At 47.0% G+C, this 20,981-nt stretch overlaps 1 protein-coding gene across 4 annotated transcripts in view; it reads left to right on the top strand.

The window, feature by feature from the left end:
- Positions 1-1,762: 1,762 nt before the first annotated feature.
- VCL (vinculin) overlaps positions 1,763-20,981 on the top strand; it is an 87,921-nt gene continuing 68,702 nt past the window's right edge. The window contains exon 1 of one of the 4 annotated variants that reach the window (XM_077930648.1): positions 1,763-2,221. In XM_077930648.1, the coding sequence (XP_077786774.1) occupies positions 2,054-2,221 (168 nt within the window). In that variant the 5' untranslated portion in view covers positions 1,763-2,053. The remainder of the gene's footprint in view (positions 2,222-20,981) is intronic. The other 3 variants (XM_028729081.2, XM_077930649.1, XM_028729079.2) reach the window with 3 other exon arrangements.

Below are 20,981 nucleotides of genomic sequence, written 5' to 3'. Positions count from 1 at the left end.
CTGCCAAACATGGAAATTCTATTATGGCGCAATGGTCAGTCATCCATGCATCAAAGGGTCTGTGCAACTCCTTGACATAAATTTGTTGTAAAAGGTGGCACATCAGAGTTACCCATGCCACCTTAATGTAAATATTACTGCAAGTCATTTCTTCAAAGGCATACAGCAAAGAGGGAAGTGGTTTTACAGCCCCTCCCTTCCTGCTATGGCATGTGTGGTTTTATAAAAAGCTGACAGGAAGATGGGTAGCACTTAGCTTTAAGAGATACTGATACTGTCGAGTTCCCGTTCAAGTCCAGAAGAGTAGCTTTGGCCTACTGAGAAGACAGCTTGGCTGGCTCAGTTGAAACAGACTAAGTGAATAGAATTCCTTTTCCCAGTGCAAGACTAAATACAGACATTAAGGAAACCCTTTCCTTGCAATAATGCGCACTCAAGTCCAGTTTAACAGCCAATATCGACTTTTTACTTTAGTTGAGATCCCTGCATTGCAGTGGGTTGGACTAAATGACTTTCAGGGTACCTTCCAATTCTACGATTCTATAAAAGGGGGGCAAACCCACAACACATTTTCAGAGCAAACAGATATAAAATATGTGGGATGGCTTTAGCAGCTGAAGATTGCTGCTGTCCAGCCCAATCTAGCACGTATTTACTCAGCGATAATGACCAAAATAGCTACAGCGGTTGCTATGGGTAAAGCATTTGCCCATTTGCCCGGTTCCTGTGCATCACTAAATGCACCGACCCCGGGCCAGTGCAACCCGTGAAGAGAGTTGGCACCCTAACTTCCCTTATTATTGCCGGCCTTTGCCACCAAGCAGGCTGACTTGCCACCAAGTCAATTATTGTCGGCCTTTGCCACCAAGCAGGCTGACTTTGCCACCAAGCAGGCTGACTTGCACAATACCTGTGCTTATTATACAAAGTCTGACTTTATTTGTTGTTGCAACCATCCTGGTCATTTCATCCAAAAAGGAAATAAAAGTATTCTGTGCACATTGTGCAAAATATGCAGAGATCCACTGTTGAAATACAATGTAATACACATGTATGTTGAAATGTAGACCACCCCCCCACGCACAAATAAGTTTTGATGTGGTCGCCACAACAAATAAACTTAAGTCTTTGACTTATTGGGTGGAGTATTGGTATTGGCAAGAACATGATCTGCCCCCTCTGCTCCATTCTGTCCCACTCCCTGCGCTCCATATTACTCCGAATAATTGTTTTCCCTGCACAGAAGGCTGGCATCTTCTTGCACACGTAACTTAGTCCACTAAAAGTAGTTGGGAACTCATCTTTCCAAGTATACGCGCATGGAACCAGCCTCTGAGGCTACAAGTAAGCTATATGCTACTTGTATAGGGATAGAGATGCGCGCGGGGGAGGAGGAGGGGAGGGGTCGTCCCCCGCAGTGGAATCCTCCTCCGCCCCTCTCCCCCCTCCCAAACGTCCTGGCTTTCACCATCTCCTTATATGGACTCCAGAATGTCTGACGTCACCTCCAACGCTGGGAAAACCAGTGTCGGAGCAACCAAACCTCCTTTGGGCAGGAGAGCTGGAAAGAGAAAAGGTGGAGGGAGGGGGGGAGGAGAAGGCGAGGGCAGGGAGGACCCAGGGGGTGGAGTCGGAATGCAGATCGACGCGGGCGCTCCTCCAATGAAAGCGAGGGTTGGCCTTCCATCATTGGCCGAGGCGGGGAGGAGGCGGGGACAGAAGGTCCCCTTCTGCCCAGGGTTGCAGGAGGAATGCAAGGGAAGGGCAGGGAACGGGTTAGGCTGCGCCGGCTGAAAAGCGCCGCCTGCCTGCAGAAGGGGCGTCAGTCAGCGCTGCCGGGCGAGGAGTTGGGAAGGCGCTGCGGGAGAGGCTGGGCGTCCGCGGAGACTTCTTCAAGGGAGCTGGGTGGGGTGGAGAAAAAGAAGAAGATAAACCTGTATACATTTTCAGCCGGTTTTGTTCCAAACCTGGGGGGAACTGCCCGCTTTTCACTCGCAGAAGTTACATAAATCTATCGCTTCTCCTCTGCACCGTCGTGGGAACCTGAGCAACCATGCCTGTCTTCCACACCCGCACGATCGAGAGTATCCTGGAGCCGGTGGCGCAGCAGATCTCCCACCTGGTCATCATGCACGAAGAGGGCGAGGTGGACGGCAAGGCCATCCCGGATCTCACCGCTCCCGTGGCCGCCGTGCAATCCGCCGTGAGCAACCTGGTCCGGGTGAGTTGAGAGAGACAGAGACAGCTTGCTTGCTTGCTTGCCTGCCTGCCTGGGAGGCTCGGGATTCTTAATTTCATTGCGGAAGAAACGCGGCTCTCTTAAAATAAACAAATGAAAACACACACCCTCTTGCTCTCACAAAGCTCCCTAATGCAAAAACTGCATTAGGGAGCTTGGCTGTCTGTTTGATGGCGGAGTGTTTGTCTCTCTCTCTGTGTGTGTCCCAGCAAACTTCAATCGGGCCCCACCTTAAGTCCCCCTCCCCCGCCAAAAAAAAAAAAAGTGTTTAGGGAATTCAAGAAAAAGTTCTGGCAGCCACGAAGTTGTCACTGCAGGAGGAGTCTTGATTAATCCCCTTGGTGTGTTCCTGGTCTTGCCTCACTGGCTGGGAAATGGCTGAGCTGTCCCATGTTGACTTTCCAGGTTAAAAGGTCTTCTCTTCCCTCCACCCAGCAAAAAAGGAAGGAGGGAGGAAAAATTCCTTCCAAGGCTTCCTGACAAGTTTCCCCTTCTGCCTTCCTCCTCTTTATCAAACTCCCGTTCAGTGCCTTGACACACCCAAACTTGCTTTGCTCCTCTTTCAAACAACAAAAAAGCAATAGTTTGTTTGTTTTTTTAAAGTTAATTTTAGTTGAGTTTAAAGTCGAACAGGGATCGCAGGGCAGCAGGCCGGGTGATTCAGAATATGATTCACAAAGCTTACGGAATCAAAAGAATACAGAATACTAACCGTATTTTTGATAGCAGAAGAAGCCAGGGATATAAATACCTCAACAGGACCTTAACGGGGTGCGTTAATCATAACTCTCAGAATATAACCTAAAACTATCCCTGGATAACCGTAAAGGCGCCGCCTCAAAGAGTGCTAGCCAATTAAAGCAGCCAAATATATTTGAAAGCTGGAGGAGGTGATTGTTCATGTTCTCGGTCAGTGATATATACTATTAAATCATAACCAAGTAGAAATAAATTTGTCCTCCTTGTCTTGGCCTCTCAAGACCAGTAACTTATGAGTTAATTTTTCCTTAAAGAGCTGTTTCCCATACCTTGGCAGACCAGGATAGTTTCATTTATAGATCTCCATGTTTTATGAAACACTTAAAAGTAAGCCCAACAGGTATCGTTCAAAGTTACTTCTGTGAATTCCTTGCTGAAGGTAGATAGGATCTGAAGACGTCCCAGTCCTGGGTGTTTCTCCTTCTTCTCAAACTCTGCATTTTCCTCCTCTTCTGCAAAGAGAGAATGCTACACATGCCATCTTGCATTCTCCTCCTGGCTCTCTTACTTCCTCCTCTTAGGAATGTCGGAAGCTACTGTTATGCTGAGTTGGATCCTTAACCTACATAGCTCAGCATTCCCTTACACTGAATCCAGGGTTTAAGACTGTGACCTCTCCCGGCCCTACTTGGAGATGTTGGGGGTGGGGTGGGCAGTCAAACCTTCTGCACATGGGCAGATGCTCTGCCGCTGAACTATGACCCTTTCCAATGTGTGCCCCCACTCCAGGTTCCTGGCAAGGCTTGCTTTTCATAGTATCATAGAACTGTAGAGTTGGAAGGGACACCAGGGGTCATCTAGCCAAACCCCGTGCAAGGCAGGAATCTTTTGCCCCCACGTGGGACTTGAATCCACAACCCTCACATTTAGAGCCTCGTGCTTTACCAACTGTGCTGTGTCGTGGACTGCACCATTTTCTGAATGGTAATGCCCCGGTTCCCTGACCCACCTCTTTCCTGCATGGTCTTCACCAGCTATGACAGTGGCAATGTATTATTGGCATAATGTTTTATTGTGTTTCTGTGAAGGAAGGTTTTTAAAAAAGTAAAATAAAATAACATAACAGAGGGGCGGCATCACTCTCTCGCTGTTCCCACCCCACCCCCTTTGCCCCTTAGCATTGTTACTTGATGGGGCAGTTGGGTGGCGCTGTGGTCTAAACCACTGAGCCTCTTGGGCTTGCCGATCAGAAGGTCAGCGGTTCAAATCCCCACAACGGAGTGACCTCCTGTTGCTCTGTCCCAGCTCCTGCCAACCTAGCAGTTCGAAAGCACACCAGTGCAAGTAGATAGATAGGTACCACTGTGGCAGGAAGGTAAACAGCATTTCCGTGTGCTCTGGCACCTGTCATGGTGTCCCGTTGCTCCAGAAGCGGTTTAGTCATGCTGCCCACATGACCCGGAAAGCTGTCTGTGGACAAACGCCTGAAAGCTAGATGAGCGCCGCAACCCCATAGCCGCCTTTGACTGGACTTAACCTTCCAGGGGTCCTTTACCTTTTTAACTGTTATTTGATACCAGGCCAGACTTCTAAAACTGTTGCGAATGCTGGGATGGGGGTCATTTTCTTTGAGAGCATGCTCTGCGGTGCCGAGGGATCTGGAAACAAGGGACCGACTGCACAGCTGCCCCCCCTCCCATTTCTTCCCCTGCCCTGCATGTCCCTACATGGCCCTCAACTTTCCATCCCCTCTGAATCATTGCCCTGTTCCCAAAGGAAGCTCTTGCAAGGCTCTACACTTCTTCTAGTGTTGTAGTACCTCATATTTACGTCTGCTCCTGAAGTGTTGTTCCCTTCAAATCCGCCTTGACCAGCCCTTCAGCCTGACTGTTCTACCCCTTCCCCCTTCTTTAGGCCTTCATGGGTAGGCAAACTATGGTCTGGGGGCCAGATCCGGCCCAATCGCCTTCTAAATCTGGCCCGCAGACAGTCCGGGAATCAGCATGTTTTTACATGAGTAGAAGGTGTCCTTTTATTTAAAATGCATCTCTGGGTTATTTGTGGGGCATAGGAATTTGTTCATTTTTTCTTCAAAATATAATCCGGCCCCCCACAAGGTCTGAGGGACAGTGGACCGGCCCCCTGCTGAAAAAGTTTGCTGACCCCTGCCTTAGATGCTCTGAATCACCACATTCTTTTGATAAAGTTCCTATCCTTTCAGGTCCAAACAGTTCTTTCCCCTTACTGCATCCTTTAAAAGATTTAGGAAACTCAATGGCCAGAGATAATACCCAACCAGTTAATTTTCTGCCAGCCAGTTAGTGGTGGCAGCAAACGGAAGATTCCAGTTTACAAACTCTTTTCCTGTGTTAGATCAGTTTCACTGTGGGCGGCTGGGTGTAGGGTTCCCCCTTTGCATCCCTGCCCTTTCATTGACAAGTCCTTCCCTGTCCTTATTACACCTTTCCCTTGCGATTGAGAATAAGCGATGCTGTTATGGACCCACGACATTCGTTCTATGTTGCTTACTTGAGCTACTGTTCCTTTGAAGCTTCAGTCTCTGCGACTTCTGGTCTTGGCACGCATCCCCCACTCTCCTTTCCAGCTTTTCCCACAGTCCCCTTCCAGGCAGATAGAAGCGAATTGCAAGTGGAACAGCTGCAGAAAACATCCCCGAATCCCAAAATATTGTATTGGACAGTCACCAACCACCAGGGTTGGTAGGTAATATAGTGCATGTGCGTTCTCTAGTTCTCCCATTTTCTTCAGGTAGACTGTGGTGGGATCTATACACATATGAAAATGCTCTTTAAAAAAGTGTTTAAAAAATACATTGAATTTGCCATAAGGTTCACCACTGCCATCTAGTGTCAGATTGTGTATTGCACTTAAACTACACTTAAAACGTTTTATTTGCAACTGTATAGCTGAGTCCCGTGTATGTATTGCTCTTTCTCCATGGAGTTCGTGCAGGATTCTCCCCCAGCCCCTTCTATTGTTGCCCATTCAGAACTCTTGTTTCCCATTCATATACTGCCCCTGCTTGCTTCATCATGCTACATATTTGACACACATTCTCTCTGTGCATTCTTTTGCAAGGGGGAGGGATCTCTCACATTTAAAAAGCCCAACGATGCTTGGTGCATATTTTCAGTTCAAGCCCACGCCATCTGTGTCTTTTGCAGAGTTGTAAATCCTTTTGTATCGATTGGTTTTTGTGCGTGCGGTTAATTAGACGGGTAGTTCAACAGCCCCGAATGCAACAGTTGCTTACAACCTCATGGCACCGGAATTCATTCTGGAATATATTATTATTTATTTGTACCCCGCCCATCTGGCTCGGTTTCCCCAGCCACTCTGGGCAGCTTCCAACAAAGATTAAAAATACATTAAAATGTCACACATTAAAAACTTCCCTGAACAGGGCTGCCTTCAGATGTCTTCTCAAAGTCAGATAGTTGTTTACAGTGGTGCCCTGCAAGACGAACGCCTCGCAAGACGGAAAACCCGCTAGACGAAAGGGTTTTCCGTTTTGGAGGCGCTTCGCAAAACGAATTTCCCTATGGGCTTGCTTCGCAAGACGACAGCCCATAGGGAAATCTCCGGGACAGCGGGGAAGCGCAGCGCGTCTTCCCCACTGTCCTCGGACCTCCTCCGAAGCCTGGCGGCAAGGCGGGGACACCTCCTCCCGCCACCGCCGGGCTTCGGAACGATGCCCCGATGCCGGGCGGCGGGGCGGGAACCTCACACCCCGCCGCCCGGCATCGGGACGATGCCCCGATGCCGGGCGGCGGGCGGGAACCTCTCACCCCGCCGCCCGGCATCGGGACGATGCCCCGAAGCCGCTGCCGCTGCTTGCGGAGAGGTCCGCGAAACCTTGGCCGGACAGCTTTTGAAGGCAGGCGGGGGGGGGGGGAGCGAAAGTCTTTGTCCCCCCTGCCTGCCTTTAAAAGCCCTCCCGGGAGAGCGGAGAAACGCGCTTCGTTTTTCTGCTCTCCCGGGAAGGCAGGCGTGGGGAGCAAAGACTTTTGCCCCCCGCTGGCCTTCAGAAGAGGTCCAGGACCTCTTCTGAAGGCTGGCGGGGGGCAAAAGTCTTTGTCCCCCCTGCCTGCCTTCCCAGGGGCTTTTAAATCGCCCCGGACAGCGGAGAAGTCCTCCGCTGTCCCGGGGCGATTTTAAAATGCCGCCCGCCAGCATTTTAAGATCGCCCCGGACAGCGGAGAAGTCCTCCGCTGTCCTGGGGTTTTTTAAAATGCTGGGGGTGGGAAGAAAAGCCCTTGTCCCCCCCCCCAGCCTTCAGAAGAGGTCGGGGGACAGACTGTCCCCGGACCTGGTCTGAAGTCGGTTTCCCTAGGAACGCATTAATTGATTTTCAATGCATTCCTATGGGAAACCGTGCATCGCAAGACGAAAAACTCGCAAGAAGAAAAAACTTGCGGAACGAATTAATTTCGTCTTGCGAGGCACCACTGTATTTCCTTGACATCTGATGGGAGGGCGTTCCACAGGGCGGGCGCCACTACTGAGAAGGCCCTCTGCCTGGTTCCCTGTAGCTTTGCTTCGCGCAGTGAGGGAACTGCCAGAAGGCCCTCGGACCTCAGTGTCCGGGCAGAACGATGGAGGTGGAGATGCTCCTTCAGGTATACTGGGCCAAGGCCGTTTAGGGCTTTAAAGGTCAACACCAACACTTTGAATTGTGCTCAGAAACGTACTGGGAGCCAACTTGGACGGCTTTAAAAGAGGATCATACAAATTCCTGGAGGAGAGGGCTATCGGTGGCTACTAGCCTATCCTCTGCCTCCACACTTGGGAGGCAGCAGTGTTCAAAAATACTAGTTGCTGGAAATTATGGGACGGGAGAGGGCTCTTGTGCAAATGTTCTGCTCCCTGGTTTCCCATAGACATCTGGTCGGCCACTGTGAGACGATGCTGGATTGGATTGGCCTGATCCAGCAAACCCTTCTTATGTTCTTATTTCATCTTGTCGGTATCAAAATGCCAGTAATATGGCACAGTTTGTGGATTCCGATTCTGAATATTACACATATTTTCTATGTTTCTGTAATAGCAGGTGGTGGGAGGAGCTTGTTCCTACATTATACAGTGGTGCCTCGCAAGACGAAATTAATTCGTTCTGCGAGTTTTGTCGTCTTGCGATTTTTTTCGTCTTGCGAAGCATGGTGTCGGGAAAGTTTTGGAAAAGCTTCAAAAATCACCAAAGTCTTCAAAAACCTCAAAAAAGGCTACCACACCGCGTTCTATGAGTTGCTCCTTGAAGTCAAGTCGCAACTGTATTAACGGTGTTAAGAAAAAGGAAACAAACTTGCAAGACGTTTCCGTCTTGCGAAGCAAGCCCATAGGGAAAATCGTCTTGCGAAGCAGCTCAAAAAACAAAAAAACCTTTTGTCTAGCGAGTTTTTTGTCTTGCGAGGCATTCGTCTTGCAAGGTACCACTGTACTGCCAGTTACTTTTCCTTAGCGGTGAAGTGGTTAGAACTGATTTTCTTACATGCGCTTTCCTCTTGCATGTGGTTGGTTTGTTGCATCTGTCGGTGCAGGGGAAACAAACCACCAACTTTCTTTGACCTGCAATGTTTATAGCTTGTATGAGGCTGGATTGCAATGTTGTTGGCATGTTGGCAGCATTTATTTCTGAACGGATGCTGAGGTTACGTTTTACCACGATGTGTTCCGTCACTGTATCATAGCTCAGTATTGTTGATGTTCAGAAACCAGTGCTAATCTCTTGAGGGAGCAATACTGAACCAATTTCTTTCGGAAGCCAACCTTTTAAATTGCAAGTGGGGGATAAACAGGTTGGATCACTTTTCATGAATTCAAGTCCGGGAAGAAGAGCTCTTGTCACTTTTTAACCCTTTCGTTTTCTGCTTTCAAACATGCAACTTTAATGAGGTCTCTGTGCATTGGATAGCTGGGCTTGGGGTTGTTTCTTAATTGAAATTAATTCTGTGCTTCACTGCAAAATTTTAGTAAGGGGTAGGATAATGCTTTAGCTCTTGTGTTGAAAACTTCTGCTTGTGTTATTCTTGCTGAAGTCTGTGTGCTTGAGTGTGGCAGGGAAGAATTGGGTTGACTCTCTAAAAGCACTTCATTACTTTCATGTGCATCAGGAGCTGATTTAGGATAGTGCTAACAGAGCAATCCTAAGTGTGTTTACTCACGTGTGACGTGGGTGGTGCTGTGGGTTAAACCACAGAGCCTAGGGCTTGCCGATCAGAAGGTCGGCGGTTTGAATCCCCGCAACGGGGTGAGCTCCCATTGCTCGGTCCCTGCTCCTGCCAACCTAGCAGTTCGAAAGCACGTCAAAGTGCAAGTAGATAAATAGGTACCACTCTGTCGGGAAGGTAAATGATGTTTCCGTGCGCTGCTCTGGTTTGCCAGAAGCGGCTTAGTCATGCTGGCCACATGAGCCGGAAGCTGTACGCCGGCTCCCTCGGCCAATAAAGTGAGATGAGTGCCGCAACCCCAGAGTCGGTCACGACTGGACCTAATGGTCAGGGGTCCCCTTTACCCTTTACTTTAACAGAGCAATCCTAAGTGTGTTTACTCACGTGTAAATTGCACTGAGCTCAGTGGGCCTTACTTCCTCTCATTTTAGGATTTCACTTATAAAGAATGTAATCTGAGTGTAAGTTCAAAACGCACACCAGGCATGATTTTGCTAAGGGCCAAAGCAAACCAAGATAGTGGTACCTTGGTTTGCATACGTTTTGATTTGCATACGTTTTGGATTACAAACACGTCAAACCGGGAAGTGTGTGTCCCAGTTTGCAACCTTTTTTTGGATTACAACCCATTTTGGGGGGATTACGAACAAATTGTTTTGGGAGGCCCCATTGGCGAAAGTGCGCCTTGGGTTATAACCTGTCTTGGTTTACAAACGTTACCTCTGGAACGGATTATGGTTGTAAACCAAGGTACTACTGTATTTGCAAACACTCTTGTTACATGACAGTATTCTATTATACAAGTACAGCCACTTTTAAACTATTGCCCTCCAACAGTTGTTGGGCTTCCATTGGCCACGCCGGCTTGGGCTGATGGAAGTTATAGTTCAGCATCATCTGTACAGCACCAGGTTGGGAAAGGATGTGCGAGGCTATTTGAAGAATTGCTTTGAGGGGTTTTTTGGGGGGAAGGGAGGATATATCAATGATATATCAATGTTGTTTAATTGCAACATTGAACTTGGCACTCCCCTTTTAAACAAATAAATAAATCATGTTTTTATCTGAACTAAGGTCAAAGACATATGCACATGTATGTGCAAACCGATGTAAAATTAACTTCCTTATCTTTCTTTTCTTGATGGTAGGTGTGTTTTCAGCATTTACGGTACTCCAATGTTTGCTAAGTGTGGAGTTTCCCTTGTGGTAGTGCTTCAGGGCATAAAGTAGCATTTATTATTTAAGATGACTGAAATCTGAGATGTGGAATTTCATTTGAGGGGGAATGCAGTTGAGTTAGGAAATTAAACCTAAGAGAACGACAATAAAAACTGGAACATATAACTTTTGCAACACATCACATGTTGTTTAAATTCAGTTTTGAACTTCTGATATGGGTGCTCAGCCAAATGTAGTGCATCTTGATTTAAAAATGAAAAACAAAGTTCCAAACTATTGCTCTTTTCATTTAGGTCTGATTATTTAGCACGAAGGGACGCAGGTGGCGCTGTGGTCTAAACCACTGAGCCTCTTGGGCTTGCCGATCAGAAGGTCGGCGGTTCTAATCCCTGTGACGGGGTGAGCTCCCATTGCTCGGTCCCTGCTCCTGCCAACCTAGCAGTTCGAAAGCACGTCAAAGTGCAAGTAGTTAAATAGGTACCGCTCCGGCGGGAAGGTAAACGGCATTTCCATGCGCTGCTCTGGTTTCTCTAGAAGCAACTTAGTCATGCTGGCCACATGACCTGGAAGCTGTCTGCGGACAAACACCAGCTCCCTTGGCCTATAGAGTGAGATGAGCGTGCAACCTCAGAGTCGTCCGCGACTGGACCTAACGGTCAGGGATACCTTTACCTTTACTTAGCATGAAGATGGTGGCAGTCGTGAATGGGTTTCATTATTTTTCCCCTGACGATGTTGTTGGACTATAACTCACTTTGACTTGAATCTTAATTTTAGAGGTTAGGAACCTGAAATCCTGTATGAAATGAATGCAGTAATCTTGTAGGCATTCTTGCGCTGGATGGGATAGTTGCACTTATTAAAAGGTTTGGGGCACGTTGGCTATGCTAGTCAGATTTAGTGAGGTAATACCATACAGCCATCAACAGTGTAATCCTATACACTACAAGTCCCATTGCATTTAATGGAGCTTACTCCCTTTAAGTGGTCAGCACTAGATCTCTCTTTAAAAATTGGTTGTACTCTGTTCCTAAATCTGTTCCTAAATTATAATTGGCAGGCTGGATGAGATTCTAAGCAGCATTTGTTGCACACATGGACTTGTCTATTTCCTTTTACCAGAAGTAATTCTATATACCTTCTGAACCCCAGCAGTCCTGCAAGCTTGTCCCCCTCATTGAGGATGTTGTTGGAAGGAAGTACCGTATTTTTTGCTCTATAAGACTCACTTTTTCCCTTCTAAAAAGTAAGGGGAAATGTGTGTGCATCTTATGGAGCGAATGCAGGCTGCGCAGCTATCGCTGAAGCCAGAACAGCAAGAGGGATTGCTGCTTTCGCTGCGCAGTGATCCCTCTTGCTGTTCTGGCTTCTGAGATTCAGAATATTTTTTTTCTTGCTTTCCATCTCCAAAAACTAGTAGGTGCGTCTTATGGTCTGGTGCGTCTTATAGAGCGAAAAATACGGTATTCCTCTTCCTCCTCTGTGTCTGGAAGGAACTGCTTTCCATTCATGCATGGGAGGGTCGGGTCGGGTGTGTGTTGCTCCCAGCAATGATATAACTTGTCTGGACTCTGTAGATTTGATACTGCTCTTTAAATCTTCTGGAATTAGTGATTGGCTGGCAGTGTTAACCTTATTGATTATGTCACCGTTTTGAAGAGCATGCATTGGAATTGTCCTCTGCCTGTGTATCCAGAAGTCAACTAAAGAATGTACTGTTTTGGGGTGCGTCCAATTTCTAAACCACTTCCGACAGCCTTGCTTCAGAGACTCTTCTTAAGTAGTACGCAGTTCAGAGTAGTGGTCCTGTTCTTGAGGAGGCAAGAAATTTCTTGAACAAGCAGCTGCTTTAAAGGAAAACAGAAGCCTCTTCTGCCAAATGTGGCTTCTATCAGAGGGAGAAGGTTCTAGTAAATTAGTGTTTCCCTCGGCAAGTCCTTGATCATAAACAAGTGGAAGAAAATTTAATTACTCACCCTAATTGTCTCTTTGCGGCAGCTGGAATAATACAGCCTCTGGAGGGAGAGGGAGAAGTCTCTCTTCTTTAGCAGCCAAGAGGGAAGTTCTGCTCCCAGGACAAAGGCCTTCTGGAGCTGTAGCACTTTTTGCTCCACCACCAATAACATAGATGTAGCTCTGTCGCCAAACTCCTCCAGAGGCAGTGATCTCTTCCTCTTCTTCCCCCTTCCCCAGAGGACCAAAGCTGACATGACACCCATATCCATGCTTGTTGAATCATATGTTTTCCATGTTCTGGATTAAAGCAGGGGGTGGCTTCCAATTTTTACGTCAATATGGGCAGGGAGGTGAGGGGAGCTGAACTTTCCCCTGCCTTGCATTCCTGCGTTCTGTTGTCACTGGTACTCTGCTCCCCAGTTTGGTACACTTCTTATATTGGAACCACACAGACACAAAACAGGCTGGTGGAGGAGAGTTTGGATCTCCTCGCCCGCACTGCTTCATACATAGAATCACAGAAAAGAAGGGATCCTGAGGGTCATCTAGCCCAACCCCTGCGAGGCAGGTATCTCAGACGCGGGGCTAATAAATGGAGCCACCCCTGTCATATCTAGTTTGGCTCTCAGAGATTTTGCTACCATGCTGCTGCAATATTTTAAATTTTAGACTGTTCTGTCAAGGGAAACTTTGGGCTTTGCTGGATTTCAAGGCAGTACTGGGCTTCAGCCCAGTATACCTGAAGGAGCGTCTCCACCCCCATCGCTCAGCCCAGAAACTGAGGTCCAGCTCCGAGGGCCTTCTGGTGGTTCCCTCCCTCCGAGAAGTGAGGTTACAGGGAACCAGGCAGAGGGCCTTCTTGGTAGTGGCACCCGCCCTGTGGGACGCCCTCCCAGAAGATGTCAAGGAAATAAACAGCTATCTGACTTTTAGAAGACATCTGAAGGCTGTTTAGGGAAGTTTTTAATGTCTGGTGTTTTATTGCTTTTTTCTTATTAGTGTCATTAATTCTGTTGGGAGCTGCCCAGAGTGGCTGGGGAAACCCAGCCAGATGGGTGGGCTATAAATAATAAATTATTATTATTATTATATTTTATAGTATAATGTTCCCAGTTGGGAGCACATGAGCGCCATACAGGCTCATGCACTCTTGTCTACCTGCCTTTTAATTGCTTTGAGAAATATTCTGCGCCAAAGCGCCAACTCTTAAAAGAGACGTGTGTACTCTTCAACTCAGATCACTGTTTCACTGAGTCTAACACTTCTCTGAAAAAGTAGCTGTTATCAGGAAGTAATCTAAAAATAAGCCCGATAATGTTGAGAAGGGTCTGGTCATGATCTTTCGGATTTATAATTATAGCTGTCCAAGGACCGTGTGAGTACATGTTTCTAGTAGTTATTAAAAGTAAGGCAGATGATTAATGTCGCCATACTGATCTTATCTATTTGCTCTGATGTAAAGGGTGTGGGTGTTGTTATAGAGTGGCCTTTGGCCATGTTAAAGGAATCAAAGCACGATTCGGGGCTTCCTCCTCTCTCAAGTGTGACTTCCTGAGGCCAGCCTTAACTGTGGTTAGCAAACTTAACTCTGATTAACATTAACCCTGATTCCATCTTAACCAGGGCTTGCTAACTAGTTCTTAAGGCCTTGTGAACACAGAACTTTCATTAGTGTTGATCGTAGCTAACCATTGGTTCCAGTCAGTGTTAGAAATTAGCCAGGCGCCAGGTGCGTTTTGCTACTGGTGCGGGTCCAGTTGCGACCATGTGGAGATCTCTGGATGCCAGCTTGGTCAACCTGACGGCTCCATCTGGCTGGCCCCTCCAGCTTTCTTAAGCAGGTTATTTATTGCATTTATATATGGTTCACCCTACAGCAACCCTGTGAGGTAGGTTACGAGGCAGTGACTGACCCAAGGTCACCCAGTGAGCTTCATGACTGAGTGGGGACTTGAACTCTGATCTCCTAGGTCCTAGTCTGACACTCTAATCCATGGGTAGGCAAACTAAGGCCCAGGGGCCCGGATCCGGCCCAATCGCCTTCTAAATCTGGCCTGCGGACAGTCCAGGAATCAGCGTGTTTTTACATGAGTAGAATGTGTGCTTTTATTTAAAATGCGTCTCTGGGTTATTTGTGGGGCAAAGGAGTTGGTTCACCCCCCAAAATATATATATATAGTCCAGCCCCCCACAAGGTGTGAGGGACAGTGGACCTGCTGAAAAGGTTTGCTGACCCCTGCTAACCACTACACCACCCTGGCTTCCTAGAGTACTTCTGCTATGGGGCAGCTGTATAAATTATGTAGGTAAATAAATATGGAGAAAACAAAATGATACTTAGAGAAAGATCTGAAATTTAAGCTTTATGCTTGAGTTTGCTTTATTCTGGATTGTTTTATTTGATGTTTCAATGTGGTATAAACCGCTTTGGGATGTGCTCTTTAAAATATAAAGTGGAATAAGCAATCCCTGGAATTGGTTCACCACCTTGCCTAGAAAGGGAATTTGGGGGGCTGGCTTGCAATCTTCCAGCACCATGCAATTTAGAGAGGGCTCTTTCACTGAAGAGCTTAACAATGGCTTCCTTCAGGCTCCTTGGTACAATGTATTACGTCGAGGAAACATTTTGCGCTTTTTCAGCCCTCTTGGCCAAGTCTCTTCCGGCTGCTTTGAGCAAGTCAGTGAGGTCAAATGTCAAATGCCCAGCTGGGTGACCTCAGACATCCATGGGATCTGTTCACATCCTCTGGCCGTACGAATTTTACACAGTCTATTTCTGGTTATCAGTCCTAGTTTGAGCCTAAATCTTGTTGAGCATTAATGAAGCAATTAAGGAAATTATAATTGCTCTGCATCTGTTGAGTAGTAAAGGATTTGTTCTACGTCGGAGATCAGCAACCTTTTTCAGCCGTGGGCCGGTCCACCGTCGCTTAGAGCATGTGGTGGGCCGGACTATATTTTTTTTTTGGGGGGGGGGGATGAACAAATTCCTATGTCCCATAAGTAACCCAGAGATGCATTTTAAATAAAAGGACACATTCTACTCATGTAAAAACACACTGATTCCCGGACCATCCGTGGGCCGGATTGAGAAGGCGATTGGGCCACATTTGGCCCACGGGCCTTAGGTTGCCTACCCCTGCTCTACGTGGAACTGGGCTTTGCGGAAGCAGAAGCCAGTGCTATACTGCAAGCTTACTCCAAACTCTTTGCTATGCGAGTTCAGCTGAACAATTCAATAATGCTTCGGTCTTTAAACTCCTTTTGTTTCTCCGTAAGGCTGTTATCAACGCTCCTTCTGGCTTACTATTTTTGTAATTGTGAATCTTGACCGTGGTTCCTGCTGTGGGAAAATAACCTTTGCATCCATGCTAGGACATTCTTAACATGGCTGAAAGCAAAGTTTATTCAAGTCTGTCTGGTTGTTGTTATATTCCGGAAATGCCTGGCAAATGAGCTGATTGGTTGATAGACTCAAAGAAATGTCTCAATTATGGGTTCATGTGTTTTGAATTTGTGAAGTAAAGTCATTAATGGGCGTCTACACTTGCTCCTAAACTTCTTGTAGCTAGAATAGTGGAGAACTCCTTAATACAGACCTTTTTTTGAAGCATGGTTGTCATGGGAGGGAAATACTGTTAAAAAAATAAAATAATAAATTAATGGAGATCATGAGGCAAAGGATGAGACACTTGATTATTCCACAAACTGCACTCAAATCTTCTAGGAGAATAGTTTCTGTGAACTGGTAACTAAATGTGATGGACTGCATTTATGTCAAAAGGTATGATTTGCTGCTTTTACCCCAATAAGTATTGTTACTGGTAGTTAACTGTACACAAGAGTATTCTCCGCAGAAAGCAAGCAATATGTAAAAATCATTATTTCTGTGAGGAAATATTATGGCATTCATTCTGGGCCAACTGGGATTCTTGCTCAGTCTTGCACCCTAATCCTTGTGGGGTATTGTTTAGTAACACGCATTCTTGAGCCCCCTAAACAGCACTTGTGGTTTTAAAACAAGAGGGAAGGAACGCATTAGCCACAGAATGCGGCTTCTCTTCCACCTTAAAACAGTCAGTTAACATACCTGTGGGTTACTGTACCTGCAGAGCGCACTTAAACATGTGCTTTACCCCATTTGTAGTGGCTTCGTGATAGGATGTAATTGCATTTGCTGATTTTGCAAAAGCCCGTCATGGGGAGGACTGCACACTGGAGGGTGGGAAGATTTATTTGTGGCATTAGTGGTTAATAGCGTCGTCTTCTTCAGAGACAATTAATCTCTGCAAGTATCTGTATAGTTGAGTTAGCAGTTTCCCCCCCACAGCTAGGCTACTTCTGTGAGGAAGTTTCTCCATTCACAGAGCTCATGTTGGCTTGCTGCAAAATCTAGGCTCTTGCATCACTAGCTGTGACACATGTATTAGTGTTGCATAGAACTTTGTGGGCCAATCCTTGTTTGTGATGGAGATTGTCGAGTGTTGTAAGCCTCCTGTGGGATTCACAAATTCTGGCTGGCCTTGGTAGCTGGTGATCTTCTGCTAGCCAATGGTGAAATCGAGTTCCGCCATGATTCTCTGACAAAGGCAAGGCTGCAGTTATTATCGAGTTATGTATGTGCTTTGATTTGTAGAACAACAACTAAAGGTTTATTAAGTCGTCTGTTGTGTGTGTCCCCTGTCCACAATTTTCTGGTGGGGCATTTGAGAACTGCTGCTTCTGTCAGCTTCCTCCATCTCCTGTTTTTATAAATTTGTCCTGATGATCCAAACAATGATACACATTAAGGTATTCCTGAGCTCACCTCCTTTGCTCCTGCCAGAGAGGAGGGAAGTAAAATTGGCCAGAGTTGGGAAAGGTAGATGCTGCACCATCTATGGCGAGTGAGTGCATTTGTTGATTCCTGAGTTGTTGTTTTTTAAATGCTACTTTTTTCCAGATCTTAACTTTAGGGTGCAAAGTGCAGAGCTAATTTAGATGTTGTGAAAATATTCATCTTGAACTTGCTCTTCAACTTCCAGAGTCGGGGAGGAAGGTGTCTTTCCAGTGGCGTAGCGTGGGGGGTGCGGGGGGGCCAGCCGCACCGGGCGCAACATCTGGGGGTTAGGGTTAGGGTGCGCAAATCCACGGGTTAGGGGGCGCAAATCCACGGGTTAGGGGGTGCAAATTACTTGCCTTGCCCCGGGTGCTGACAACCCACGCTACGCCACTGTGTCTTTCCCTGGAAAATGTGCAGAAACTAGCAGTTCTTCAGAGTTAAGCTGTAGATAACAAGTTGCAGATTACATTGTGGCAGCTGTTTGCCACCAACCTGGCAAACGTTTTCTGTTCCTTGAGCTACAAATGCTAAAATGAATATAGAGATAGTTTGTTTCAGTGTTGTGACTTCAACAATGATACTTAATTAGGCATAATATCCGACCAAGCTGAAAACATTGCTCACAGAGTAAAAAAAAGAAATGAGCCTTCAAGACCTTCCAAAAAGCTTGCAATGTAGACACTCATCAGAGGTCTACTGGAAGTGTGCTTCAAAGCTGTGAGGCCACCATGCCAAAGTTCTTGTCCCTGCTGACCAGCAACATTACATCTCTGTGACACAGTGGGTCAGTGTGTTTTGCTGTTAACCCGAAGGTTGGTAGTTCAAGCCCGCCCAGGGACAGCTGTGGGCAAGATTCCTGCATTGCAGGGGTTGGACTTGATGACCCTTGAGGTCCCTTCCAACTCTACAATTCAACAACAACAATTTATTATTTATACCCCGCCCATCTGGCTGGGTTTCCCCAGGCACTCTGGGCGGCTCCCAACAAAATATTAAAAATACAACAAAACAGCAGACATTAAAAACTTCCCTAAACAGGGCTGCCTTCAGATGTCTTCTATAAGTCAGATAGTTGTTTATTTCCTTGATATCTGATGGGAGGGTGTTCCACAGGTCGGGTGCCACTACCGAGAAGGCCCTCTGCCTGGTTCCCTGTAACCTTCCTTCCCGCAGGAAGGGAACCACCAGAAGGCCCTCGGAGCTGGACCTCAGTGTCCGGGCAGAACAATATGGGTGGAGATGCTCCTTCAGGTATAGTGGGCCGAGGTCGTTTAGGGCTTTAAAGGTCAGCAGCACCGACACTTTGAGTTGCGCTCAGAAGCCAATGTAGGTCTTTCAGGAGCAATGTTATGTTGTCTTGGCATCCACTCCCAGTTACCAATCTAGCTGCCGCATTCTGGATTAATTGTAGTTTCCGGGTCACCTTCAAAGGTAGTCCCATGTAGAGCACATTGCAGTAGTCTCTGAAGCAGGAGATAACCAGGGCATGCACCACTCTGGCGAGACAGTCCGCGGGCAGGTAGGGTCTCAGCCTGCGTAGCAGATGGAGCTGGTAGACAGTTGCCCTGGATACAGAATTGACCTGCCCCTTCCTAGGAAGTGGGCATACTTAGGAGGCAGATCTCGGGGGGGGGGGGGGCTGGTGGAACCAGGTGCAGGCAGTCCAGCAAATCTTACTGACTTCCTATTCCAGAAATTGACTTTCTGTTTCAGAAAAAAAATGCTTTCTGGGATAGGTGAGCTGCAGCTGCTGGCAACCCTGCTGGTCTGCTGTGCTTTAAAAGTTGCATACCAGGTAACATCAGAAAAAGCTGCAAGTTACTGTATTTTTTGCTCCATAAGACACAATTTTTTCTTCCTAAAAAGTAAGAGGAAATGCCTGTGCGTCTTATGGAGCGAATGCGTGGTCCCTGGAGTCGAATTGCCCAGGGGCGAAAAGCAGATCATGTGGGTGTTGAAACAAAGCCGCTGATCGTTTGCCAGTCGGGGAGAGAGATAAGGGACGCTAGAGATAAAGGAGGCTGCCTGGGAGAGGGGAGGTAAAGACAGCAAACTTGCAAAGGGGGGAAACAGGAAGACTAAAGCAATAAGGAGAGAAATTAGAGGAAAAGGAGGAGTGAAAAGCTGCTCTAGCTAAGGAAAAGACACTAAGGCAAACAAGAGGGAAGGGAGTGTTGAAAAGAAACAGCTGATCGGTGGGATTGGAAGAGAGATAAGGGAGGCTAGTGGAGGCTGCCTGGGAGAGGGGAGGTAAAAGCCCATGGATCCTCAGGATTTTTGCATTGGGTCACCCCAAATTCACCATCAGATCACATTTGTGGCCATAGCATGAACCACAAAAATCATACATCCATTGTTTCATTCAGAATATTTTTCCCCCTTGTTTTCCTCCTCTAAAAAAACTAGGTGCATCTTATGGTCAGGTGCGTCTTATGGAGAGAAAAATATGGTACATGAAGTGCTGATCTAATGTGGGGCAGTGAAGAGAATTAAAAGCCCCATTCCCCAACAGCTCTTCTCCAATCAAATTAATACACACCCACCCCACAGTGCCACTTTGCATTAAGGAAAAATGACATGGGATTCAGCCACAGGCCTCGCTTTTCGTGCGTGGTTTGGCTCTTGGATTCTCAGTCTGGCTCCTCTGCAGGTTTTTCCTCCTTCATCTTAAGCGCAGAATAGATTGAGGCTGTCTGGAGACACTGCAGCTGTTCTCTCGCCTCACTGTCCATTTGCTTCTCAGGGCCAGATCTTCTCTCTTGTCCTGATGAATAGGCTGCAGTAAATTTTGATGGGGGATTCCAGAGTTGTCTGTCTGCCTGCCTGCCTGCCTGCCTGCCTGCTACAAAGTGGTTCAGTTCAAGTCTGCTCTGCCAACAGTGTAAATCTTTGTTCTCTGGGCTAGCAGTCTTGGCAGGATGCAGGAGAAACTGATGGAGACACTTGAAAGAGCTAGGCATCCATTGAGGACAATTTCCTTGTAAGGATCTGATGGGAATAAGCTTCTCTCTCTCTCTCTCTCTCTCTCTCTCTCTCTCTCTCTCTCTCTCACACACACACACACACACACACACACACACACACAGAGAGAGAGAGAGAGAGAGAGAGAGATGGGAGGGGCTTAGTTTCAGCTTCTGAGTGGGGAGTGATATAACCCAGTATTTTTGATAGTCTAGGTAAGGTTGTTGACAGTCACATAATAAATCTAAGTGACAGATGGGCCGTAAAAATGCCAGTGGGGGGGGGGAGAGAATGTAATTAAACCAGTATGTGGGGAGATGCTTTGCTTTTTGACACAATAATTAATCTGTTTTTACATTAACAGTATCGGAATGTCACCTTGAGCTAATGGTTTGCCAGTGGAGAAGAGGCATCAAAGTGCAGGGCTAGGGCAGAAATTCTGTTTTGTTTGTTTTCACTTTCCCTGCCTTCCACTTCCTTTGTGTTGGAACTTCTGTGTGCTGCCGTGGGGGGGGGGGTCCCCAGTTAGGAACTATTTAATGTTCCTTATTGGGTAAAGCTAGGAAGTATTTACTAGCACACAATTCCTTGTTGTTGTTGTTTAGTCATTTAGTTGTGTGCGACTCTTTGTGAGCCCCTGGACCAGAGCACGCCAGGCACTTCTGTCTTCCACTGCCTCTCGCAGTTTGGTCAAACTCATGCTGGTAGCTCCAAGAACACTGTCCAACCATCTCGTCCTCTGTCGTCCCCTTCTCCTTGTGCCCTCCATCTTTCCCAACATCAGGGCCTTTTCCAGGGAGACTTCTCTTCTCATGAGGTGGCCAAAGTATTGGAGCCTCAGCTTCAGGATCTGTCCTTCCAGTGAGCACTCAGGACTGATTTCCTTCAGAATGGATAGGTTTGCTCTTCTTGCAGTCCATGGGACTCTCAAGAGTCT

The sequence above is a fragment of the Podarcis muralis genome, chromosome 6 (genome assembly GCF_964188315.1).
Source record: "Podarcis muralis chromosome 6, rPodMur119.hap1.1, whole genome shotgun sequence".
Classification (NCBI taxonomy): Eukaryota; Metazoa; Chordata; class Lepidosauria; order Squamata; family Lacertidae; genus Podarcis; species Podarcis muralis.
This window is presented reverse-complemented; position numbering and strand designations above follow the sequence as displayed.